At 41.7% G+C, this 27,977-nt stretch overlaps 1 protein-coding gene across 2 annotated transcripts; it reads right to left on the minus strand.

Annotated features, from left to right (window-relative positions):
• Positions 1-1,368: 1,368 nt before the first annotated feature.
• rnf34b (ring finger protein 34b) lies at positions 1,369-27,886 on the minus strand. Of its 2 annotated transcripts, XM_033647559.2 has the most exons (8): positions 27,761-27,886; positions 16,963-17,181; positions 12,287-12,784; positions 7,159-7,221; positions 6,833-7,034; positions 6,713-6,736; positions 6,468-6,509; positions 1,369-2,552 (listed from the first exon to the last, which is right to left on the minus strand). In XM_033647559.2, the coding sequence occupies exons 1-8, from the start codon at positions 27,764-27,766 to the stop codon at positions 2,368-2,370; spliced, it is 1,239 nt and encodes a 412-aa protein (XP_033503450.1). In that variant the 5' UTR covers positions 27,767-27,886; the 3' UTR covers positions 1,369-2,367. The 2 variants fall into 2 exon arrangements, with proteins under 2 accessions (XP_033503450.1, XP_033503451.1); XM_033647560.2 differs by lacking the exon at positions 6,468-6,509 and having other exon boundaries at positions 1,924-2,552.
• Between the last annotated feature and the right edge of the window lie 91 nt (positions 27,887-27,977).

A 27,977-nucleotide genomic window follows, 5' to 3' on the forward strand; every position in this document is an offset into this window, starting at 1 on the left:
AAATCACATCTGTGCATTTAAAGTAATAATCTCGAAGATTTTCTTTTAAATAAATGCTTTGTTAAGTCACTGAATGAGGTAACACAATGGTGACTGAGCCTATGACTCACTGATAAAAGTATTGCAATATTTATATATTTGCAGTATCACAAACTGGGTGTTAAGGGACACATTCGCAGAATAAATGCTGTATTACGTCACTGCTAATGCAAACTGAACATTTCCTACAGCTGCAGCTTCACATTAAAAACCATTAACTGGCAAAATACAAGTTGACTTTTATTATGAAGGGGTCACAGGAAATGCAAGATGTTTTTCAGTGAGATTAATACTGACTGCTAAGGAAGCTGAGCTGTTAGATGATGAGCTGCAGGTGACTGCACACCTCCAACTTAGCAAGGTAAACAACTCCTTTTACTGTGCCCTGCTATCCACAGACTAATGCTGTGTGCAACGTATTGAGTGTTCTTCAAAATAAGACCACATAGGTTGTTTGCACAAGCAGCATTTATGACCCATATCTAAGTTTATTGTTAGGCGGTGACTTCTTGTGGTAGTAGTATTTATAACAGGGGCAAAAAAGGAAGACATATGACGTAAAATAAATAGCAGCAGAGTCCACCGAGTGTGTTAGGAAGGTGTGGTCAAACAAACACAGGACTGTCATCTAGAATACCGGTGTTCATGTCCCACATGAGACCAAAAGTTAACAAAGTATGTCACATGACATATGTGACATCTGTCACTTGAGATATTTCACATTACACTGAATATCTATAAAGAGATATCTACATACGAATGCACAATCTGTGGGCAACAAGACAAGATTTTAGTATCGGATGTGTTCGGGTTTCTCATTGTAGTCTGAGTAGCATTGAACAATCACGCTTGAGCAGCAGGTAAACAGTCCAAGTGGAGAGGCAGAAAGCATCGGCTGAAAGCCATGTTGGAAACCATTGATTATCGTCTGACAATGACGTAGCTATATAGGCTTTTTTACTTATTCATTTGCATTTATAGGCAGATAACTGTATCGAGATCAGACAAAATGGCCGGCGCACAGAAGAAGTCGTCTTGGCCCTGACAGGCGCTTGCTACACTGGATCTTCCGAAATATTGGCCATTGCCCCAAGGGGCTTCTCGTCGTCAGACCGATAGTTGAAGGGTTCTGAGATGGCATTATATTATTAACAAACTTACTATGAAACTTATACCAAATCAACCGAGGAGTTTTGGTGCAGCTGGGACCATTTCACAACCTTAACCATGTGTTTAAAACTACAACTGTTAATGGTCATATACGAGTTATTCCATTGTCTGGTAGAGGTGCTACTTTAGAAAACACTCCTGTCGGTCATATTAGACATACAATGTGGTCGTATGGGTCGGAGGACTCAGATCAGATCGCAGTTGCTCACAGAATGATGAAAAGAGCCCAGTTATTACCTGACTTCTTTATCAAAATAATAATAATTTGTCTTGCTGCCCCCAAAAACTCTGCAACCTGCAGTATTAAGTACATATGTGCCAAATCAACCAGGACTGAAATCTTCGAGATTGCCACTTTAATTTTAGATGCGGAAACAATCACATCCTTCACTCAGCCAAGTGTTCAAATGTTTACTTCTATACACTTTATTTCCTAAAATTCATAAAAGAAAAAAAAGAGTAAACTATCACACCAAGCTTGCTGGTTATGAGATTCATATACGGTGAAATCTTAACCAAATATCGTTTAAAAGGCATGACGTTTGGCACCATGTGTGAGATGACCCGGTGCGTGTGGTGTTCGGATTAACAAATAGACATTTGATAAAAACACATGTAAGTCTCTTTTTTTCTGATATTGCACATCCTAAAGGAACACTGAGGGAGATAACACGGCGTCATGTGGCATGACTGTGTAAACCATATTGACTCTAACCCTGGGATCTTATATTTTCCCTGCTTCTCCTCGCCACACAGAACAACCCAATCTGCTTCAAGTATCCACGCGACCACTTCCTCTCCCCCCTGTGCCTCTCCTGTGAGTAAAATCTAAACAGAGAATAGAGAGTAGAAAGTGATGGCAGGGGTTTCTGCTGTGTGTTTAACAGACCAAAGAGAGAAAGAGTGAGTGTCCCAGTGCAGCTGTTGACAGTCCACCAGGGAGGAGAAGTGGGGCTGGAACATGAGTTAGTAAGGGGGGGGAAACAAACCGTGGTATGCCAGAGGCAACAGTCTGGTTTCAAGAACCGGGAGGTTGCTGGCGCCTGCTGCAGCATTAGGCCCTGCGAGACGTCATGTACAGCAGTTCATCCTCAGTGATAAATTCAGGGCTCGGACCACGTGCACGCCTGAGGGCCGCTCTGATGCACACACAGAGTTTTAAGACTTGAAGACGTGCACGGCCCGCACTACGTACTGCCTGCAGATGGGGCACTCGCTCATTCTCTTCCCACATTTGGTGCAGGTTACCATGTGACCACATTCCAGCAGCACACAGTCGATGATGGCGTCCATGCAGATGCGACACAAGTTTTCATCAGCCGCCAGCTGAGCTCTGACACCATCTGTGGATGGAAAAAAAAGTTTTTTGTCAGTCGCGATCGTTCTCTGCAGGCTCATTAAATGGTGTGAAGTTTAGTGATGTGCAGATGCTGTACAGCTGCTTCTGTCTGAGAATCAACATAACCACATGATTCACAACTGTCTGGTCATTAGCAGAAGTTCCTCTCCCCTATTTCCCTAAACTCCAGTTGGTTTGTAGCTGGTATTTAGTATCACAGTCTGGTAATGACATGTTTCATCCCAACAGTTGCACACTCAAGAGAGTTTTCATGGGGGATGGCCAGATGGAGCTGAAAATCCTGGGGTGGCACACCAAAACCAAAAGTCATCACTGAATTTCAGCAATTGTATCAGGGGTCCAAAATTGCTTTTGCTTTGTTCACAACTTGCACATGTGAAGTGTCACTTTAAAATGACCTAAAACACTGTAGATAATTTCAACTGGTTGTCACAGCTGTATGTGTTCTGTACTGCTGTCCCTTTTCCCTCCCTCATACCTGCCCAGGTGTGCTGCATTAGTTAACGATGTGCAGCACACCTGGCATGGAGGAGGTGGTTAAGAGCTCCTATGCCAGCAGCAGAGGAGAGAGGCCTCTGACACAGCATCAAGCGAATATTTCACTCGAGTTCAAGAGGCCGTTTAAACGTACACGGTGATTTTGATAAACGGAGACATCTTCCTTCGTTTGTGCCCTTCATTTACACGCAAACGGAGATTTCTCCTCTGAAAACGAGTCTTTCTAAAAACTCCAGCCAGAGTGGAGATTTTGGAAAACTCCGGTTGCGCGTTTGCATGTAAACTGAGATAAACGGAGATAAGCGGAGTTATAGGCAGTCGACGTCACAGTATGCACTGGAACTTGCGCCTGTGTCAAAAGTGCGACCTATGTTGCTATGGTGACAATGGATACATGGAAGGCTTGAGCCTCTCGTTACACTGCCACCTACAGGTTTGGCATGCTCTTGTGTATATATACACGGGTAAGTGTAAACGAAGATCTTTTTGAAAACGAAGATGGTGAAATGTCCGTTTATGAAAATAGCCGGCGACGTGTAAACGGCCTCCAATATTTTGAACTTGCGCGAAGAGGTGAATGACGCGAATTTCGCGTGTTCACTCCATTTGCGTGATTTGCATCGTGCCATTCGCGCCGCCGGCACAAATTTGCGTCTATTCGCGTCTTTACATTGACTTTGTATGTAATCTTATCGCGTGAAAAATTCGCCTCACGCCCAGTGTGAACATACTGTAACACTGGCCCAAAATAACCACATAAACACCTTTAAAACACTCAAATCCATGGGATTTATTAGAATGGAAACAAGCAAACAAGACAAAAAAAGAGAGGGCAGCAGTCCTCACACCAGAGGCCTCTGCTGCTGGCACAGGAGCATTTAACCACCTCCTTCATGCCTGGTGTGCTGCACCTCGTTAACTAATGCAGCACACCTGGGCAGGTCTACGAGGGAGGGAAAAGGGACATCAGCACAGAACACATACAGCCGTAACACTGGTGAAGTTGTAGTAACACCATTAAGGTAGTTACTGTATGTTGATCTTAGCCCCACTGAGAGGCCGTTTACACGTGGCCGGCTATTTTCATAAACGGACATTTCACCGTCTCTGTTTTCAAAAAGATCTTTGTTTACACTTACCCGTGTATATATACACAAGAGCATGCCAAACCTGTAGGTGGCAGTGTAACGAGAAGCTCAAGCCTTCCATGTATCCATTGTCACCATAGCAACATAGGTCGCACTTTTGACACAGGCGCAAGTTCCAGTGCATACTGTGACGTCGACTGCCTATAACTCCGTTTATCTCCTTTTATCTCAGTTTACATGCAAACGCGCAACCGGAGTTTTCCAAAATCTCCACTCTGGCTGGAGTTTTTAGAAAGACTCGTTTTCAGAGGAGAAATCTCCGTTTGTGTGTAAACGAAGGGCAAAACGAAGGAAGATGCCTCCGTTTATCAAAATCACCGTGTACGTGTAAACGGCCTCTTAACCACCTCCTTCATGCCTGGTGTGCTGCACCTTGTTAACTAATGCAGCACACCTGGGCAGGTCTACAAGGGAGGGAAAAGGGACAGCAGCACAGAACACATACAGCTGTAACACTGGTGAAGTTGCAGTAACACCATTAAGGTAGTTACTGTATGTTGATCTTAGCCCCACTGACAATGAATAGAAATCAAGCCCAAGGTAACTGCAGTAAGGCCTATTGTGGAACTGTGGTAGGTAAATCATCATATATTATTTTCAGCCCAAACAGAGAATAAATTAAAAATTAAATGATTTAATCCTGTTGTAAAAAATCATTGTACAGTGGGAATATTAATTGCAGACATTGCAGTGTCAGACATGCCACTAGATGGGAAGAAATGCCTGGATATACTTTGGAGTATTTAGAGGAAGAAAAGAGAATTTTTGGACAATAATTGCAATAAAGAATAAAGATATTTGTCCTCTACCTCCAGTGAGGTGGACTGGCAATTTGCAATTGCCGGTATGTTAAATGTTCCTAATAACCGACCTGTTTCTTTAATTGTAGTTAGATGTTAGCAAGTCACACAAAGCCAGACCATCACAATTATGCACTAGTGGTAAACTAGAATTACTGCCTTGTAGATGTATGCCTCTGGGCACCAGTCAAGTTGCATTCACCGCAACTTACTGGCCCCCCAGCAGCACAGAAGATCTATACACTCATCACAGTTTCATGGTGGACACCAAAGATTAGCGTCACCAATTCAGTATCTGACCAAATGTCTTTTCTTCTGTTCCTGAGATATGACATTGAGTAATGGCCAGAAAAATGTTTTTGCAGAACAATATGTCACAATGAGGATGACCTTTGACCTTTTGGATATAAAATGTCATCACTCCATCATTTTATCCCATTACACATTTGTATGAAATTTTGTCATAATTAGCATATGAATTCTTAAGTTATGTCTGCAAACATGTTTTGTGAGGTCATGGTGACTTTGGCCTTTGACCTTCAAACACCAAAATCAAATCAATTAATCAGTGCTGAGTCCAAGTGAACGTTTGTACCAAATTTGAGGAAACTCCTTTAAGGCTTTCTTGCGATATTGCATTCACAAGAATGAGACGGATGCAAGGTCACAGTAATCTTGACCTTTAACCACCAAAATATAATCAATTCATTTAGTCCCTGTGGATGTTTGAGCCAAATTTGGGGAAATCCCTTAGGGCATTCTTGAGATATCGTATTTACAAGAATGAGACGTATGCAAGGGCCCATTGACCTTTGACCAATAAAATCCAATCAGTTCATTGAATCTAAAGGAATGTTTGTGCCAAATATGAAGAAATGATGTCAGTGCAGTGCTTTACAGGAGTTAAATGTCTGATAGCTGACTGAAAGCTCACTGGCCTATATCTGGCTCCTGCTGCTCACATCTTGTATGACGGGGAAAAAGCCAATCAAGCCACAGCCTGTCTGCTGTCCCTACATGTCTGACTATTAAGTGGGCTAATATGATCCTCAAGCCCTTTATGTCAACAAGAGAGCCTCTAGGAAGCTCAACAATGTAATTACACCTGATGGAGACATGCTGCTACTAAAGTAACATGATGGCTCATCAAGAGGTAAAAGCTCTTAGAGAGTGCATTAACGACAGGATGAGAGGCTGTCCTTCAGAATGAAATGAGATGATGCACTCTGGAGAAGAAACACGAGTGACAGAACGTGGAGACACTGAATCAAATGGGGCATAATGACTCCAGTGACCATAATGTGATAATATGGAGGATGACACAAAGGATCAAGTGGGCAGAAATGTGGCAGCATGCCTTTACTGTTTTCAGACAATCGATGTGATGTACAATGTGGTCATGGAGAAGATGAAAGAGGTGCTGTGAAGTGGCTTTTTATAAAAACATCTTACCTCCAACTCCACTGTTGCAGAGAGGTGGAGGATATGCAACCACTTTATAGATAAACATGAGCAGTAATAAAGAAAATATATTAGTTCAGGAAACACTGAAGTTACCTTTTAATGTAAAACAATCGGCTTTCAACACTGAAATCACATCACCTGAGGGAGCTAAGTGCATGTAGATTTAATATGTTAATATTAGTGTTCACATTGAAACCTGGGAAATATGATTTAAAAAAAAAAACAATAGTTACCTGCAGTTATGCTCACATTTTCCACTAAAAGAAAAGGAGAACAAGTTTATTTTAAACATACAGAACACTGAAGGTCAAAATGTGAAATTTAGATGCAAAAAGATAAAGCAGAATTCGTACTGGATTTCCTGTTCTGCTCATTTTCTCTGTAGAGTCGATGCACTCGCTCCAGCAGTTCCCACTTCTCGCAGCAGCCGGAGTAATTGACAAAGTTCCTGGCGAGAATCTCTTTCAGCTGGCGCACGGAGAGGTTTTCTATCGCCTCTTCATTGTCCAGATCAGACAGCGAGGCCCTGATCCTCCTCTGTGTCGCCGGACTGACCTACAATTCACACGGGGAAGCAGAGCTGCGGTCAATAACACAGTCTGCATTCCCTGAAAGCCTTGTCAGTCCAATACTGTTTAGCGTCTATTGTGAATGTGCCAAAAAAAAACAAGTGTTGTACCTCCATGAAATTTTCAGTGGGCTCCAGGTTCAAGAGAGATGCTGTTGGAGTATCTTCCTGCTCCTGTTTGAGTAGAAAACAACACACTGAAGTTAATTTAAACTAGTTTAAAGGATCTCTATAAGACATTCAAAGCATTGAAGGAGCAGTGTGTAGGGTTTAGTGGCATCTAGTGGTGAGGACAGCAGATTGCAACCAGCTGAAACTTCTATGTGCCTATGTGAACTCCCAGTTAGGATTCCTTCAGTGTTCATTGCTCAGGAGGTTTTCTGAGCTGAACTCTAGTGATTAAAACCAGTAAAAACACTGAATAAATCAGTTTCATGTCAAGAAAGTCAGTGATTTTCCAACCTTGCTCATTGCAGAGAGGCTGCTAACTATGGTGGCTGATGCAAGAATGCGAATGGTCCTATTGAGAGCCAGCGTTTGGTTTGTCTGTCCTGGGCTACTGTAGAAACATTGCAGTGCAACATGGCGGACTCCATGGACAAAGACCCGCTCTCTATGTAGACAGAAATGACTCATCGCATACATGTTTCTGCACATGAGCCCCTGCACTGTGCTCATACGGCAGTTACTGCCGATGATGAGACGGCATCATCAAGGCCACCGCCCCAGGTTAACACTGTTAGCCCTGTTAGCACCGTTGCAGTTGTTGGCGCTGGTAATGAGCCAATGTATTAATGTATTTTCAATTTGTGATGCACTCTGAGCCAATCAGAGAGGACTCTGAGGGTGGGGAAAAGAATCAAGTTCAGCAGAGAGACGATATCGAGAAGCACGTGACGGAGGGAGAGCAGTGTGTGGATATTCGGAAAAAGACGCAACTTAAACGTCGAGGTGGACAATATTTGCAGACGAAAACACTTGTTTGTGTTGGTGCAAGTATTACTTTGCAGCTTAATTTCCTGCATGTTGTGATTTTGTTCTTGGGTTTTGCTCCAGTTTGAAGTGACAGCTCAGTCAGGTTAGACACGTTTGTTGTTTTCATTAAATTTGAAACAAAATGTAGGCGCCATTTTCATCGCAAACAGAGGAGAAAGTTTTTTCATTGTCTCTGGGGAATACAGGTACAGCTCATAGTGTATGAGACTAGTAATCCCACAGTGGAAGCACCGCATTATTATCCATTAGTCATTCACCGTAGATTGCTACTTCACATATCCTGTGGTTATCATCTGTTCTATCTTGTTTACTGTTTTCTCTTAAGTCCGATTCACATTTAATTTGGTAAACTGGAAATTTAGCCTCAACATGAACTGTGAAGAACTCAGGATCCTGTTTATTGAGGATTGAAATAGTAGCCCATCCTAACATTTAGCGTATTTGGCAACAGAGGGTTACACGTGCTACCCAGCAGCTCAGTCACCTCCATGTTGAAAGCTGTGTGCAGACAACCTCTGAATCATAGATACGCTCTGAACATGAAATAGGCCAATCACTGAGTTTAATGCTTCAATAAGAATTTAAAGGAGCTCAATTAAAACAAAATGCTTTTATGATTTATATCAAATCCCTCCACTTCAAATGTGCTGTTTGAACAAAATGAAAGCAGCACAAGAGTCAGAGTTGAATGAAGTGTAAAAATATGACACTGAACTGTGTTATTTAAATGGATGTGAATTATATGACTATCAATGCCATGGTGAAAAATACTTCACAGCTCGCTGCGTTCTAATTCTGTAAATTGGAACGGTTCAGATATCTAATGAAAGAACAGAAATGTTTAAATAGTGGCTCGGCTTCTCTTTACTCAGCGGTTCATTATTCTCTTTGAAGGTGGAGGTCGGGAATCTGCCGGATGATAGGAGAGCAAATGAAGCTGCAGAAAAGTGCAGACACTGTTTGGTGTGAGTGCACAGCTCTGTTTTATCTCAGCCATTTATGTGCTTTGAAGAGAAGATATCGTCTCTTTATTCTTTTATCTGCCTGACAAAAGAGAGCATGTGAAGGGCTGAAATAAGCTGTAAGTGTGTGATATCACGCTGGAGTGCGGTCGCTGTTTCTGTATGGTTAAAAAACAGGAAAAACCTCTGCCTCCCTGGGCTTTGGCACATTCCAGCAGCAGGCCAATCATCTTCCTCCAACGAAGATGTGTTAATAATGTATCCATCAGCGTCTTGGTGAGAGATGCCTGCCCTCAACATCATGCTTTTGCACAGGCTAGACTCCTCAGAGACAAAAACACGAGCAGCAGCCCCGACGCAAGCCAAGTGCCAAACCTCTCCGGAGCACAAAGATTCTTTGACTTGATGTTAGATCTCATTCAACCGTTTCAAACATGTGAAAGTACTAGAAAGCTCCCAGAGAGCGCATACTTCTGTCGAGGCTGCACAAGCTGCTAAATTTGTCATTTTAAGAATAGAAAATGTTGAGAAATCTTACGTCTGCATCAAAATACACATGGTGAGACAAGATTGGGTTAGATGTAGGGGAGAGCGGGGTCAGTTGGGACACTTTTGTATTGACTAAAAATAACCTTCTACTACTCACAGACTACTTTAACAGTAGTGCCAATAATTTGATCCCTGGATAGATACAAGCGTCTGCTATTAATTTCTCAAGTTTTTTTTTTTTTAAAAAAAAAGGTACAATTGTGTTTAATGTACCAGGATTGCATTTTTCCAAATACTCCCTCCCTGGGATGGTCACATTAGTGGGTAGGGCTGGGTGGGACACTTAAGACAGTCTCCACATTGAGGTTGAAAGCAAAGAGGGTGTTGCTGTGTATGAGTATGTTAAATAGCACAGGCATAGTTGCTTTCTGTCATGCTAAAAGGCATTGTCACAATTGTCTCCCTGCCCCAAATGACCCCGCTCTCCCCTACTAGATTTCCTTCCTTTCATTGCAACAGTTAATGAGGAAACCAAACCAAATATCACTGAAGTCTGTTGCCATATTTGTGAGAAAAAAATGGCACCAAAATTCGGTATATTTAGCATTTATAATTTACATAGTGGTATAAATGTTCTACATATTTAAAGTCTTTGTAAATGACAGAACACTGATAAAAAGTTAAATCAACCTGCTGATTTTTGCATTAAGATGTTTCCTACAGGCCGTCACAGTGCCGTAGTGCTAACTATTACTTCAAGTAGCAAACTGGCAATTGATCTGAAATGTGGAGTTAGGTGAATCTTGCAAACGTGTTTATTTCTGTTGTCATTTTCAGCCATAACTGTAAGACGCACAGTTAAATACAGTGATGCCACCTATCTGACGTTCCTGTTGTGCTTGTATTATATACCGTGTTGCTTTAGTTACCATCTTTGACCAATCAAATCTACTGGAATGGAAGCGATTCAACGAACAACTGTGGACAGAGGCCGCAGCAAAACATATTTTAGCCACCTAAAAAGACCTACCTAAAAAAAATCAATGTCAGTTTAAGTGTAAACTATATCACTGCTTTATCTCACACTCCCGCACCTGTGACCACATCACCCCCATCTTTCATAATCTCCACTGGCTCCCCATCCCCCAGCATATTCACTTCAAACTCCTCATCATCACTTACAAAGCTCTCCACAACCTGGCTCCCCCCTACCTGTCTGAGCTCCTCCACCAGCACTCTTAGGTCTGCTGATGCCAACCTCCCTTTTTTTGATTAATGTTGTTGCTCTCTGTAAAGCGTCTTTGAGTATCCTGAAAAGCGCTATATAAATCCAATGTATTATTATCATTATTATTATTACATACTAACTGACTGAGGCAGCAGAAGACCAGTAACTCCAGCCTTTTGTGAAGTAAAATGTTTTTGTCAGTGGAGTCTGGTGGCTTGAAGGCTCCTCTGACGGCCAAGTGAAGCGGTGAAAATCTTTTATGTTATCTTTGATTATAATATGATATTGATTTCTTTTAGGTCGGCCTTTATTCAGGCGGCTAAAAACCAACTCATTGAGGCAGTGTTTGCTCAGGGCCGTCTTATTTCATGTATGTGACATAGCGGTTTCCACCGCTTTGTTATTGTGCACAAACATCATGATTTAGTCTCTACACTACAGAAATGACAGATCAATGGAGTCTTATCTTATTTCAGGATGATTAAGGATGACAAACTTGTCAATCCCAATTTGCATTAGGATTAAACCTGTTTCAAGGTAACTGATTGAAATTCGTCCCGGTTTGATGTTTAATCTATTTTTCCGCTGGAGCTGATGAGAAAGAAATCAAGAAAACTGATTGTACTGTCGCCACACCAAAATCTATTTCAGAGGAAACTAGAAGGCACTGGTTATTTCAAGAAGCTATCTGCAACAGAAATAACACTGCATGTTGTTGAATTAGTTAAACGTAGTCTTCGCTGCACAAAAGATAAGTGGGATAATCTTATATCTTAATGCGTTTGTGAAGGTGTTTTTTCCCAGTGTATATCTACACATTTACCTCAAAACACATAAAGCACTAGAATCTGAACGCCATAGACTAAGAGGAGGAAACAGAGATAATCTATGGGGGGATGTGCTGTAGTGTTTCTGTTGTTTGGCTGCAGCTGTGATGCTGTGGGGAGTTCTCAACCTGCGCGCCTGTTACATAACAGACTCAGCCTATGTAATAGAACTAAAAAAGGCAAAGGGCTTAAGCTGCATCGCTGGCTGGTCTGAGGGCGCTGCACACACACATACACACATACACACATACACACACACACACACACAGATAACGCAGCTGTTTCCAGCAGTCACATGCACATTCTGCTGAACGCTGGACCAGTGCTGCAAATCTGAGCTTTCATATTATCAATAGAAGGGGAAAAAAATCCACCGAGATGTAGTAGATTTTCAAGGAGAAACACTTCATTCATTCAGAGCAGAGCACCGCAAGACAATAACATAGAAGACAGAACAAAGGAAAGAAAAGAAGTATGAAACACAATGAATATAACAAGATCTACAGATGTGCACAAAAGAGAATTTGTTTGTCAGGGAGTTGAAAAGACTTGAAAGAGTCACGCTGACACTTGTAAATAAGCTGATTTCACCTTTGAAATTAATTATCTCAGATAGAATGAGGACAGATGTCAGAAAAGTATGGAGTATGTAGATTAGAGAGTGAGGGATCATATGTTTGTGTGTGTGTGTTAGCACTGCATGCAGACACACACTGAGCGTCAGCTGTGTGTCTAACCTGGCTGGTGGTCCCTGAGCTGTCACTTGGGCTGAGCACTTCTCCCTGAGAGGCGGAGAGGACCGACTGTTCAGAGGTGGAGCGCGTGGCGGAGGGGGGCGAGGCGGCACGCGAGTGGGGGAGCGAGTGCAGACTGTCTGTGTCATCTCCCCCTTCATCTTCCTCCTCCTCATCCTCCTCCTCATGTGTGTCCTCTTCGTCTTCTTCCTCCTCCTCCTCGTCCTCCTCCTCGTCCTCTTCCACCACCGGTCTGGCTGTTTCCCTCGTCCCCTGATGACAGAGCACCAGGTCCACCAGGTCCTCTTTCTCCCTGCATGTGTCGGTGGGGATGTTACGCAGCAGCAGGTACTGGCGCAGGTCTTTCACTCGGAGCTGCATGAGCCGAGGCCTCTGGAAGGCCGTGCCACGCAGCAGGTGGCAGGTTGTGCAGCAGCGCAGGTTCTCCTGAAGCACCGAGCACAGGGCGCAGAAACTCTTCTTACAATCACAGCAGATGTGCTGTGGGAGGAAGAAGAGATTGAGAGCAGTCGTGATGTGATGAGCTACACTTTTTGATCTTTTTAACATCATCATTTAAAGGGACAGTTCACCCAAAAATTAAAAAAAAACATAAGTTTCTTCTCAACTGTAGTGCTGCTTATCAATCTAGATTGTTTTGGTGTGTGTTATTTGCCAGAGAGATGTTTGTCTTCTTTCAAATATAATGAAACTAGATGGCACTTGGCTTGTGGTGCTTAAAGCATAAAAAATACATTTGAAAACCTTGTCAATGTCAAGAAATCACGACCCAGTTACTCAAACTAATCCACAGACCTTGTTATGAGCAGTGACATGTCGGAAATATTTTTTTTCTACTGATCTACACCAACTAACCGAATTACTGCACAGGAGGAAGTGTGCATCTACTCATGGACGAGAGACACGTGTTTGTGATAGCGTGAAGTGTAAACCTAGCTAGCTCAGTGGTGCTAGGTGAGCTAACGTTAGATACAGTTGGCAGGTGTATTACAGTAGACTGATAAATAGCACCACAGGTAAGAGGGAAATATGTATTTTTGATTTTGTGGTGAACTGTCCCTTTAAGAAACTTTATTTTTCATAATTTCTAAATAGGCCCTGATGTCTGACTTGTGTCAGCATATTAAACTATTTATCCTCTGTTTCACTTTTGATGAATAAATGAACCATCTACTGAAAGTGATGTGACTGATTAAAGCTCTGATAAATGGGCCACATGATGGAAGTGAAGTCAGTGAATTTGCTGTTTGGACTGATGATAGTAATATTTCATTTGCATCAGAATAATCCATCAGGGCATGGTTTTACTTGCAGGATATTGTTGAGTGGGGCTGGATGATTATTCAAGATTAGATATGATGACTTGATCTATTTGTTATAATTTCACAACATTATTCTGTTAGAAATATTTTTTAATATTCTGTAATTAAAAAACTAACCATATTAATTACTGAGGTTTTTGAGTAAGTCGTTTTGTCTGACTGGACACACCAGGGGAACAAAGATTATACTTGTCATCTGTTTGAATGTTTTATGTTTAATTTTGCAAATTTTGCCACATAGTTGATTTGATTTATTTATTTAAAACATTTAAGATAATAATAATACTAATAAAATAAAATAGAATATGATAAAAAAAACCCTACAAAACAAAAACAAACAATAAATCATGAACAGACTTAAAATAAAAAACATAAATAAACATTTCATGTCTGAAAAGGAGCAGAAAGAAGCAACATGCCTGTCCAGCCCTACCCTCATCCAAAACTATACTAATACATCACAAGTCAAATATTTAATATTATCATTATTTTCCAAAATGTAATGTAGATTAAGCAATTAATTGAAAATGTAACTGACAGATTAACTGACAGTGAAAATATTAATTAGATATCGTAGAGACTGATGTCAGAAAAATAACCAAATTCATATGATCTCCACCCTATCGCCATACAGCCGTATTGTTAGTTGTGTATTTCCTAGAGTCCACTGTCTTTGAGTAGAAACCTAACCTAATAAACCAGCAACACTAGACTCCATCAGCAACAGTGGCTCATATCCTGTGTACTCAGTTATTTTCTGGGACAGAGTAAAGAAAAGAGATACAAACAATCTGTAGCTCCTGGTGATGTTTGACATTTAACAGGCTTAACACCGTCTCCTGATACAGAGCGGCGGAGTAGATTGACACTTCAAATGGGCAGAAAAGCAGGTCAGCCACGGCTGTAAACATTCCTTATCACTTGTACACAAATGTGCTCTGGTCCTCCTGAAGTACATGTGCACTCCAACAGATACTTTTCTTCAATCATGTGTTGTTACTCCCCCGGCAGGTTATTTTTTATTCTGTGAAGATATCACGCTGACACACAGATGTGTGTGTTTCCAGAAAGTCGACCTGCCGTCAGAAAGTCAAGCAGTGTGTGAATGACGATAGAGCGATGTGAAGCGGAGGAGCAGAGAGGAAAGCGGGCACTGCAGCGTTTTCATCAGTGTCTCAGTGTGTCTGACTGCCAGACAGACACACACTGCCATTAAACTCTGACATGTTCAGCTGTGCAGAGACCCTGAAAATGTCAAGATGAATATGAATGGTGCATCCTCTTAAAGGAACATGCCACTGTTTTTGCATTTCTTTTCAAATATTGTGTCTGATTTACAAGGCTGCCGACCATTTTTCAAAAGTTTTTAGGTCAGCTTACAACTTCACGCTTTACTTTTCAATACAGGACCATAACAACACTCCATTATCCATATTATTAATAAAATGTAGGCAAAGGAGCTGAATGTGACATTCAGAGCATTAATATGGCAACAAACAAGATATAGTGGAGTAATGGTGTCCTGAGCAGAGAATAAAGTAACGCTCCCTGTGTGTGTGTTGTAATCTGAGCCTCTTCTTTCTGATACTGTGGTAGATGTTCCAGCCGCACATGCATGTTAATGCATGTGAGTCCCTGGGTATGTATCCCACTGGCTAGCTAATTGGCGCCGCTCTGCACTGCACTCATACAGCAGTTACTGGTGATAACGCCATCCCAACTAATGATGGCGGGACAATGTTTTCATGGAAGTGTAACACCCACCTTTGGTTTCCCTACATTAACAGTGTTAGCTTTGTCAACACTGTTGCTGTTGTAAGCACTGTTCACGCTATTAGCAACGTTAGCTGCTAGCCGCCAGCTCAGCTACCTCCATATTGAGAGCCGCGTGCAGGCAATCCCCGCTCAGACTCTGAATCACAGATACGTCCCATATGTTGCATTTATCTTCTAAGAAACCCCTGTGGCTGATATAATATATGACATTATAAGATTTTTATTACTGATGCAAAATTGTGTGAGCAGACTAGTGAGCTAGTTTTAACTACTTTATCCATTGACGAATTTAAGGGTATCATAAAGAATGTGGTGCTACAGACATGCTTTTTTCCTTGAGAGGACACTATGTGTGAATAGTTGTTCACACATTGTGGATTTTTGTAATATATGGTGTATTTGTTGCATTTTAAATGTGTTTTGATTGGTTGCTACCTCGGCTAAGTCTCTCCTGTAAAAGAGATTTTCAGTCTCAATGGAACTTCTTGGTTAAATAAAGATTAAATAAATAAAATATAAAGTCAGGTAGTTTAGTTCAGTGGTTCCCAATCTAGGGGTTAGGACCCTCAAAAGTGTCACAAGATAAACTTTGAGGGGTCAGAAGCTAAAAAGGTTGGCAATCACTGGCTTAATCTTTAACAGGTTTATTATACTTTTTTTTAAATGGAAAATCCTAATCTGAAAAGTAATGACAATAGTTACAAGATACACGTGGTAGAGTAGAAGTACCATAAATTGGAAAGACCCGACTAAAGTACAAGCAGTACAGTACTTGAGTAAATGTATGTAGTTACTTCCCACCACTACTTTCAAGACATATGTTTGTTTCCATTCATTTTACAGCATATAAATCAGCTTGCAGAGTTTTTAAACTTGCTTGAGTATATTTTCCATCACAGTGAACAACTTGCTGTCTTTATATTCATCACATTATACAAACATAATCGTCCTCTACCTGCCTGCGATGGTCTTAATTGAGCCTGTGTCTTTTTTACCGGCTGTTAGTCTGTTCTAATAATGGCTGTCTGTTCCTGTTATTCCATATCTGTTAGCTGTTAACAGCGTGTTGCTGTAAAGCAGCATGCATGCTTAGCCAACCTTCCCTGTATGAATACAGAGTAAAGAACATGAGCTATTCCTCAGCAGTGATTTAACCCTGAAAGAGAGACAAAGTGATATAAATAATAATTGAAATGACACTTCTTGTATTTCCGTGTGAACCACATGGATATTATTTCAGAGGGTTTTGCATTAAAAAGGTTGGTTCAGTGAATGACTCAGTAATTATGAATGTCAGTGTTTCCTTGAATGCACCATGAGGAAGAGTCCCTGCTCAGAACTGCACGCAATGATTACATAATTGTGACATAGAAAAAAGTAAAAGCTGACTAAACATTGGCTGTGAGGGATTATTCCAGCACGTTTCCAGTCTGCAAGTTGAAACCATGCAGTCCGAACATCTAGTGCACAATGTACAGTGAGTAAGACATGCACTGTATGAAACACTTTTCATTATCTACTATCAAACTCATTACTATCACTCCCACAAGTCTTGTTTACCTTGCGTCTGAAGACAGAGAAGGCCAGTCCACAGGCCTTGCATAGCTGTCCGGCGCTCCCTGAGCTGGTGGGGGGGTAGGTGGAGTACCCAGCGCTGGGGGCGAAGCGGAAGGGCCCCGCCCCTGCTCCGAACCCCGGCTGCTGCGCCCGCACCGTGCCCGTGCCCATCACCTCGTTCAGCAGCCCACAGCATGACGCCCACATGGACGATGCCCCCGCCTACGGAGTACACACAGAGAAACACACACACACATTTAAAACTTTTAGAGAAATCTCTGACAGAAGTTTAGATGGATTATTGAAACATCTCTCCGGCATCATCAGTGACAGACGTGAATATCTTCTTTATGAATATTTATGTCTTGTGCATAATTTACTACACATCTCCTCAAAATTCAGTCTGCCATATCTGGAATCGCTGGAGGGATATATGCCATTCTTCTGAACAAAAATCCCTTATTTGGTTTTTTGATGATGGCGCGGAACGTCTGTGTAACACACTGGCCCAAGTCTCCTATGGGTGTTTGATTATATTGAGAGCTCGTGACTGTAAAGGTCGCAGCATCACATCTTTTTCATACTGATCCAACCAGTCTGTGAGTTATTGTGTGCTGTATGCAAATATTTCATTCAAGTTTTTTCCTTCAATTGTTCAACCATCTGTATAACATTAAATTATTGGAAAACTATTTGTATTTATACTATGACACTGATTTGAAGCGTATCAGCTAGTCCTTTGCTCAATAATATCAAAAATGGCTTAAAGGGAATCTTCTGTATTTTTTAACCTGGCCCCTATTTTCTGATGTTTCTGTGTCTAAGTGACTAATGGGAACATAGGTTTCTGAAACTGGTCCAGTACAGAGCGAGACCGCTGCAGCCAGCAGTTGCTAAACAGGCCGTAATGTAACCCTTTGGGGCAATAGTGCATCGTCTATGTACATCCACTAAGGGCCCATGTAAATGGCGTGTTTTTTGCTACCTCAAATCCATTTTTGTAAATGTAGCTATTACGTAGGTAGGCGCTCAAAAGCAAGGGCAATGCCGTCGTGGCACACAAGCGTTCAAAGCACCTGTTTTTAAGGGCATGATGGCTGCAACGTGCACCACAAGTCATGTGATGAGGAACAACCAATCACAGCTGGCAGATATCTTTCCCCTCTTCCATTAATATCAGAAGAAGACATTTAGAAGAAGACATTTTAATGCAGGGCTACTCAGAGCTTTATATCTGTCCTATGGCTTTATACACACTTAAAAAACAACACCTGCAAAAAACATGAACTCTGCACTTGGTATTTCTGGTAAGTAGGCTATGATACGGTGCTGGTGATAGTTGCTTAGCAACATCAGATGCAACGTCTCTCCACACCCTTGCAAATTTGTCACAGAGTAGGCACATGAGTAGCAGCCAGTGCCCGACCTCACATTTTTTCAGGCTTATAAAGCGACACGTGTTTTGGCCTTTAAGCAACAGTGCTGCAGTTGGGTTGCAACATAATCTTTGAGGCAAAATTTAATCATCAAGGTACGTCCACTAAAACTGGACAAGCTGGCTCAGATTGTTATATGTTAAAGTGTCTAGAAACATTATGGAAAGGAACCTAAAGAGAAACATTTTTTCCTAACTTTTTGTTAGGGTCTGTTTGCTACTGTCTTCCTGCAGCAACTCTTGTGAGACTTCAGAACGAGACCTCCCCTTGAGTGAGACTTGGTTAGACACAATAACAAGCAGACTGGATCGAGCAAAAGGTAAACAATCTGAGGGAAACAGAAGGTAAACAATCTGAGTCTGATAGTGGCAAAAACAGGCACATTTAGTGGATGCACACTGAAGATGCGTAATTGCCCCAAAGATTACATTGCAGCCTATTTTGAGGCTGCCAGCCACAGCACTCTCGCTCAATACTGGACCAATTTCAAAGATTGTTGTTGCCATTAGTCACTTAGACACAAAAACATGGGAAAATAAGCTCCAGGTTGAAAAATACAGAAGTTCCCCTTTAAGGAGAAGGAGATAGTCTCCTGTGGTATGGATTCAGAGAGAAAATGAATGGGAAGCAAAGAGAGAAGGGGGGAGATACTGGGCAGCAGCACATTATTGAGAGTGCTCTGTAGCAGTCTTGAGGTTAGAGATAATTAGACAGAAGTAGACACTAAAAGCTCCTATTAATGACAATCTCTAAAGAGATCTACGAGTTAAATTTCTCAGTCACTGCGTTATTTAGTACAATTTGATAAACAAATTAGCCACACAGAGGCAGAGGATGTGTCAGCAGTCTCAGCCACACAGCAAATATCATGTTGCCTTCCTACATCCCGAGGAAACACACAAACCAAGTTAGTGTACTTAAGTTAAAGTGTGTCAAATGTGTTTGCTGACCACAAGACAGGCCAGACACAGGGAGCAAAGATGGCGTGATGGGAGCCACGGCTCCTTGGAAGCATACTGATGAGAGGAGGAGGGAGGGGGAGGACGGCGAGGAGAGAATATGTCTTCTGTTGTTCCCCCAGCCTGCAGAATCAATAGCTGACATGAGCATAATGTAAGCCCTCTGTGGTTCCCGGCTCGATGCGGAAAACAATGGAATTCACAGGGTCCTGCCACGTCTCTTCTTAAGGCAGTGCTCCGCTCCGACTTGTCACAAACACCCTGTGATCTGACCTCACCCATCTGCTTAGGGATTCGTTATGTAATCTTAGGAGCGAGGCACTATATGTACTGTAGAGTCACGGCAAGAAGGAGGAAGTCCCTGCTGCAGTGAAACAGTCAGGATGGATTTCTAATGGCTAAATCTGTCATTAAACTGGATCATCACCATCACTTTAAATAATTTGTTTTGTCTAACCAGCAGCCCAAACCCTGAAAATATCAAATTTACAGACATATAAAAAGGGGAAAATCAGCAAACCCTTGAATTTGAGAAGCAGGAAGTGGTGAATGTCTGGTATTATTGTTTCATAAATGCCTTAAAGGTTTAATAAATGACCAAAAATCATTGTGAATACTTTTCTGTAGAGTTTCAGCACTAATATTTTGTGAATTTCTCATCTAATCCTCAGTTAAATCCACCACAAGCAGCTCACTTTATCGTGACCGACTCCTCCAGCTTCATGTGCACAATAAAACCATGATGCATAACAACTTGAATTATTTGCCCGTGGCGTAAACTTGACCTGATGTTCAGCTGCTAAAAAGTCTGCCGGGTTAGATGCAGCCTCTCCTCATATGGGTGTGAAAGCCACTAAAAGGGAATATTTACTGCATTCTCTGAGGATGAGGAGCCGCTGCAGTCTGGCCACCAAAAGTCTTATCTGGCTTTGAGCCAGCAGCACGAGGTCCCTCTGTCACTTCAATTAGCACACTGTAAGCTCTGCAGGCAGGGAGTCCCGAACAAACAAGAGACAAGTGCAAACATCACATGTGCTACTTTGTTTTGATTTTACTTTTATCTTTTATATTCTCTCGACAGCTCCATCACTCGAGATAAACCTCTGGGAGCACTGTGTTTGTGTTATTCCAATCACCTAGGACACTCTTGGGTGTCAGGTCTGAGCCAAATAATTGAGATATTTCTCACACTGCTGCTGGATCCTCAACATCAAATAGGGTCAGAAAACAGCCCAGCCCCAGTGTGCACACAGACAAACACAAACACGGAGAGGGGGAGAGCAGCACACAGTTACTGAGGCACAGATTTAAATAGAAAAATCCAAAAGGGAGGAAAATCAGCAATGTTCAGGCTTCGTGTGGTGCCGTGATCTGACCTCATAAAATTACTTTTGAGGATAAAAAATTTCAAAATTGCATCCACACAGACAAGTGTAACCATATGGGACGGGAGCCTGGATGGGGCCTAAATGGGTCATGATGTGGGGACTGGACTGTTTAACTAGAACTGAAAACCAGTCTGACACCAAGAGAGAAAACAACATCAAGTAACTTTGTGTATCTACTGATTTATCTGAAAAGTTGCTGCTGGTGGTTTGTATTTCATCAACAAATGAAAACAATGACGACAGTAACGTGATTAAAGGGGCAATGCACTGATTATACACATGGAGTTCAGCCATCACAAACAGTACTACACAGCCTGTGAAAACAGTTGTAATGTCTTTTGTGGTTCTGGTGGAGATTTCTAAAGTCGGACAAAATAACTCTGATGATTAAGCTTCATTTATAATAGCACGAGACATCGTGGCACAGGCCTCTGTAGCTGGCACACAAGCTACAAACATGATCAGAAGCGTTTATGTGCAACACGTTGTTTGTTACACTATGCTCCAAAACACCAGGTGGTACACAAATGAAATATTCTGATGATAAGCAGGAAGTCAACGAATGTTACCAGAAGAACGTGACCGAAAAAGTAGGCTGCCTCGCAACGGTAGTAACCACCAATGTACCGCCAAACATTGCATTTGTGTACTGTAATTATAACTGTCACCTACCCCAAAGTCAAAATGATTTTATATCACTTTGTCTCCGCCACTTTTTTCCCCAGTGTGTTGGAATATTTGTCCCCAATGATTGAAAGGAAATGGCCATTTTAGAATGAAAATACAGACAGTGCTGACTGACCCTTGTGCCGACAAGAAGTCCAGTGTAGTTTTTTAATCCACAAAACTCGTTCGGGGTATCGCCAGAATAACAGCTACACTTGAAGTGCATGGAACCCACATTTTGAAAATATAATAAAACTCCACTAATGCATTTCAAAAACATCAGAACAGCTCGTCCGTCGTAATCCAATTGACTTGAAAAGTTGTAATTTACTCCACTTTTATAACATAATTTCTCACCATGGTCAGTTAGCCAGCCCTGCAGGCGTGCTGTGTTTACACAGTGTTTACTCATTCTAAAGTGGCCATTTCCTTTAAGGCCATTTAACTGTCCCTGTGGTCTCTCAGTAAAGAGTCATACAGATGTCTTTACGAGTGAACCTTTTCGGGCAGTTCTCCCTGTTGAATTGAAAAGCACAGCTCTCTCAGTGGGCGCCTAGTTAAAAAAATTTGGAGGTGCATAACCTAGCGCCACGACAACTTCCAGCATTGACGCTCAACGCGAAAGGGGTGATTACATCATTTTCTGGTACATGAGGCTCCTACCAAGACCCTCTGGTGGGCATAAACCATATTTTGGGTTCATTTCGGCTGATGACGTTATTCCAGCTTGGATTTGAGACAAATTTTTAACAAGAAGCCTGCATTACAAACAGAAGGTGTGGCGTTTGATGAAAATGTATAATCCAGTTTTTCCTTATACAACAGGACTAAAAGTGAGGATATCTCTGCCTCTGCTGCTTTTATTTATATCGTTCTTCTCAAATCCACCTCAAGACCCCGTGTATTGGAAGTTGAGCACTAAATTTAGCTAGGGGTGGATGGTAAACGAACCTGCACTTGTATAGCGCCTTTCTAGCCTTCCAACCACTCAAAGTTCTCTTTACACTACGAGTCACATTCACCCATTCACACACACACATTCATACGCTGGTGGCCGAGGCTACCATACAAGGTGCCATCTGCTACTCAATTTTTAACACACTCACACACTGATGGAACGGCCATCAGGAGCAATTTGGGGTTCAGTATCTTGCTCAAGGATGCTTCAACACTGCCGATCCTCTGATCAGTGGACAACCTGCTCTACCTTCTGAGCCGCGCCGCCCATGATAGGATGATGGGGACAAATCTCTATCAGGGTGTGTGTAACCTCATGTCATGATAGTGGTTCGCAGAACATCATGACACAATACATTTTCTGGTATTAGAATTGAGAAACAATAAAAAGATGGGAATGTTTTTAGTAAATCACACCTGAAAAATTAAAGTACTTCATCAAATTGATGCAAAATTCCTGTAAATTCATTATTGCTGTGAAGCGGTCCAGCTCACTGATTTGCAACAGGCTCCACTGTGTTCTGTTGGAGATTATAAGTGGATAGCTCCATCTGTATGAATGGTACGACCAAATCTCAGATCAGCTCATGGTATTTATCTTCATATTGTCTGTTCCTAGCACATGCATTTGCAAGCATCAGTATACAGATATACCAAACAGACAGCATTACGATGGTTTTCAGTGTAATCACCCATGCACTGTGAAACAGTTTGTAGAGAGGGTCATCACTGACGATCCATCCATCATCCACTGTCTCTCTATCGTATTTCATTTCCTCTTTCTCTTCGTTTAATCTTTCCCTCCCTTTTTTTCTCTGGCATCAACTGCAAATGTCACTCCTACTGTGAAAAGTGAGCTCAGCTGCCTCACTGCTGACACCAGAGAGTAATGTCGCCACTGAAAAATAAACTAATTCATTATCGTCTTTCGTTATTTGTCTAAAAACGACGAGGACAACGGTGATATTTCATCTAAATGAGGCATTACTCAAATAGTCTGGAGAGACACGCACGGAAAACTCAAGCTGCTACCAGCTAAGTTTGGATTTGTGTCTGCAAAATGACAGATTTATACAGTTTACTCCAAAGGCAGAGGAGGATTTAGCCTGAAGAACACTTCTGGTGCAGAAATACAAACAGATAAAGACTGCTGCGGAGATCGTCCTGCAATAACAAAACATGACTGGACTATTTTACAGAAATCTGCCGTGCCCTCTGGACTCTCTTTATAGCTTCAGACTTCTTCACCTACTTTAGAAGAGTGAGTCATGAGTGCGTCCAGTCTCATTTGAAATAATCACGATCCACTGCGACATCAGTGCTACATCTTATAATTTCATGAGAGATTTGTATTTGCATCCACGATGGATTGAAAATGAAACGATAAGAGGATTTTGAATAGAAAGTGTATGTCACAGACCAAGTCATGGGTCCATCCCTGATTAAAATGGCATCGATAACTTGTACTGTGCAGCGGTCTTTCCCCGATTTGAGAAGTATGCTTACACAATTCGGCTAACACTGTCCATTCCACAGGGGCAGAAAAGCTGCTTTTCAATTTAAACCAGATTAGTCAACAAAACATCACGTCCATTTTGTTTCCCTGGGACACAGGGAGCGATGCTTCACTGTCCACCAGGAGTTAAGCACCTCTGTGCTCTTGTCCTCCACAATAATGTCAAACAGCATTCAAACTTTAGTCCTACTGCATTTAAACTTGTACAAAAGTATTGAAATGACTGCAGAAAACATACTTTAGTGAAATATTCATTGTGAAGAATGTGTCAGTCTTACTTCATTGTTGCATTGTTGTGATTGAAGCTACTTTTCATTGAGTTTGAGCATCAGATAATAAGTCTTATGTGATCACAGCCCGAACTGACAACACATTGTAGAGACTGTAAAGGCTTCATACACCGCTGGCATGTTTATTCTCTTCTCTGCACCATATTTAATGAGCTCCCTGTAGGTTTTACATGTACAACCCCATTCTAGAAATAGTTTAATATTATATAAAATATTTTTCTATGCAGTGTTGTGGAGGGAGTTCTGCAAATAGAGTAGCCAGGCATAGTTTCTCTAGTTTTGAAGAAGAAATATGCAAACTTTAAATATGTGTTTATGAATGTGAGAAGACTAAATGGGTTATAATGGAGGAAACAAGCACTACTTGGCTCTGATGGCTGTTTGGACAGGTATTATGTGGACATATTTACTCCCTGACCATAGGCAATATCACAGACCAACACACATTAGATTAAATTATATATATTAGTTTGATAAGAGTTTCTCAGACCGTGATACAGACCTAGAATCACTGATCTGTTGGATTGCCTATGCTCCAGAACAAGCATATGAGATTATTTCACCTAAAAACAGTGCCTTTGTTTTTTTCCATTGATGTCTGCATTAATTTGAGACTTCTGGAATCCTACTTTTTGGACAAGAATACTAATTATTCTTTGTCCTGAAATGCCCAACAGCGAATTAAAATCCACACAGAGGCAGCAACTAATGATTACTTTCATTCTTGATTTTTCTCTCATTTATTTTCTTGATTAACTGAGTCGTTGTTTGGTCTATTAAATGTCAGAAAATGGAGAAAAATGTTGATCAGTGTTTCCCAAGGCCCAAGATGATGTCCTCAAATTGCTTTGCTTTGTCCACAGCCCAAATAGATTCAGTTTACTGTCACAGACGAGTAACGAAACCAGAAAATATTCACGTTTAAGAAGATGGAATCAGAGAATTTTGACTTCTCCTACCACCAGGGTTGCACACAGGTGTATTGCATACAGCCAGTGATTAGACTGACATTGGTTATTTTTACCAGCCTATCCATTGTTGTCTCATGCATGCTCTGATGAAGGTTGAATAGACCGAAAGCTTAGCAATAAAGTGAAACACTGCATAGATGTAAGTGTGCGGAAATCTTTTTTCCTTTAAAAATGTACTCAAACCGATTAATCGATGATCAAATTGGTTAGCCATTACTGTAACAGTTGACGACTAATTGATCAATTGTTGCAAATCTACACAGAAGGGTGGCATTACTCCAAAACATATGGTGTATTTGAAAAGGGAATAGCTTATTTGAACAAAATTAAAGGCCGACATAGCTTTCTCAGGCCTGTAAATGTATCTTTCCCTAACTCAGGAATGGGAATTGACAACTGGTACAGTTGAGAAGCAGTTCCAAACTGTCTGATCTTTTCATCAATGCCAATGTTGTATCAAAATATGCTTCCCTGCCTCAAATAGTGTTTCCCCCGTTACTGCGTAGTGGTTAGGGTTAGGACTAAGGGTTTTTGGTCAGGTTAAGGTGGAGGGGAAACACATCTTCCAAACAACACTGGTGTTTTCTGATAGCTGCATGTAGCAAAACAATGACGTCAGACTCACTGTTTTTTATGTTTTTGGGAATCACCAGAGGATCCATGATACAATATTATCACAAAACCTAAGTCACAACACAATATCATTCCAATTTCTAATATGTTGTTATATGCTGAGTATTGTGATATATTACTTTTTCCAACTGTAACTGATGTCCCCAAAGGAAAACTTTGCCAACATCTGTTTAATCTAATAAAGTTTCAGTCTGTTCATCTCACTTCAGCCACTTTGTTTTTGTATCTGTAATATTAATAGTTCATATAAATAAAAAATCGATACTTGACACTGTGGGACGATACGAGATTGCCACAAAAAATATCACAATACTATCACCCCTACGCTGCTGGAAACTTTCAACGAGAATGTGTCATGGCGGAGAGGAAGAAACAGTCCAAAGCGTGCCTTCATTTTGTGAAGGATGACTACAGTGCTGCTTGTAAGGTCTGTAAAATGATCATTTCAAGTACAGATGCAAACACCAACAATATGCTGAGACATCGATCTATGCAACATAGATTAAAGTCCAGGAATGCCATGATGTTGACACTCACACACACTGGTGTCACTTCTTCCCATGTAATCAGCACGTCCATCACATAGGGTAAACATGTTATGATAACATTAGTGCCATGCAGATGTTGCACACCTGAGTCACATGTATATATTTTTTCTACTGTTTCATCACTATGTTGAGACAATAAAGCAGTTGCATTGATGCTGAACAGACCATACAGAAAACTGATCAGGAATCAACAAGGAAATCAACAAAGAATCGTACTGATAATCAGAATCTATAATGACACTGGTATCACTTAATTTGTTTTTATCAATTCCCATCCCTACCCTTAACTCTAGAAATGTTATGACATTTAGATATAAATATACCTGAGCAGCCAGAGCTGAGAAGCCGGCTTTTTAGCTTGCAGCAGCTGCTTGGGGAAACCCATTCGGCACACGAATCACAGTATTTCACTGTGAAACAGTACACCTGTAATTCAAAACAGTGCTTTAGCTAAAATATTTGGAAGTAAATGTACTTAGTTACTTTGCAACTCTAGCAATAAGAGAGGTTTTTATTTGCAAAATGAGGACATCCACCTTGTAGAGTCCTCACTGGTGCATGTAGTCAGCTTTAAATAAGAAGCATCCAATCAGCTTCAGTGTGGCTGCAACAACAAGTGATTAGCCTGTTCTTCATTATGTGTACACAGTTCTAATGATGATGGTGATGATGGTGATGATGATGATGGTTGTAGCGGCAGTCCTGCCTGCACCTCACCACTCACCGTGACTGTCACCACAAACCTGCCGCCACCAGAGCACCAATGACATCATCGCCATCATCCTCATCGTTATCCGTCCTGAGCTCGAGCTGCCAGACAGCATCATCACCTTTTCCTCCCTGTGTGTTGCTGCAGCCTGCCTCTGCTACACAGCACACACACACACACACACACACACGAAGGAAGAGGAAGGAGACTCCTGACACAGCTCGGACCTGAGAGGTGAATCTCTCTGCACACCGAGACGTCTCCCAAACATCCCCGCACTCCCTCACTCTCTGACCGCAGCCTCTATCTCATTAGACTGGATTAAAAGCCTGACGATGAATGGACGTCGCTCCAGCGGCTTTAGTCCACTGAACTATCACACTGGGGTCAAAGCGGGCTCATTAAAAAGCCTGCACACTGTACCTACTGTTTATCAGGACGACAGGAAAAGCATTCCCAGGCTGGTGAGCTCGCCGGGAAAATAAAAATCAGGCTGACCGAGCTGAAAGGGCAGCAGCGTTATAATATCTGGCGTCCGGTTAACAGTGAATGCTGCATTAAAACGCAAGCCTGTTGATGTAATTACAGCTGAGTGCACGTAAACATATTTAATTGACATTAGGATGGAGGTATCCCCTGCCTCTTGGTGCAACATCGTGCGTAAATCACACGAAATCTGCATCGGAAGTGAATCCCCATCGCACACGGACCGCAGTTGCATCACGTACCTTCATTGCACCTCCCGTTTGAGGAATCTGCCGAGTAATGTCAGAACGACGACCATTGCAAGTGCACAGGGAATCAAACCATTACGTCTTCCCTCTCTCTAGCTGCCTGTGTGTGTGGAGTAAGCATAACGTAATGGCCAAGAGAGCCGCAGCCAACCACGGAGCGCACGCAGGCGCTGGTATCTTTAGCAGCCAATCCGCCTTAACACATCACCGG

This window comes from Epinephelus lanceolatus, chromosome 19 (assembly GCF_041903045.1).
Source record: "Epinephelus lanceolatus isolate andai-2023 chromosome 19, ASM4190304v1, whole genome shotgun sequence".
NCBI classification, from domain to species: Eukaryota; Metazoa; Chordata; class Actinopteri; order Perciformes; family Serranidae; genus Epinephelus; species Epinephelus lanceolatus.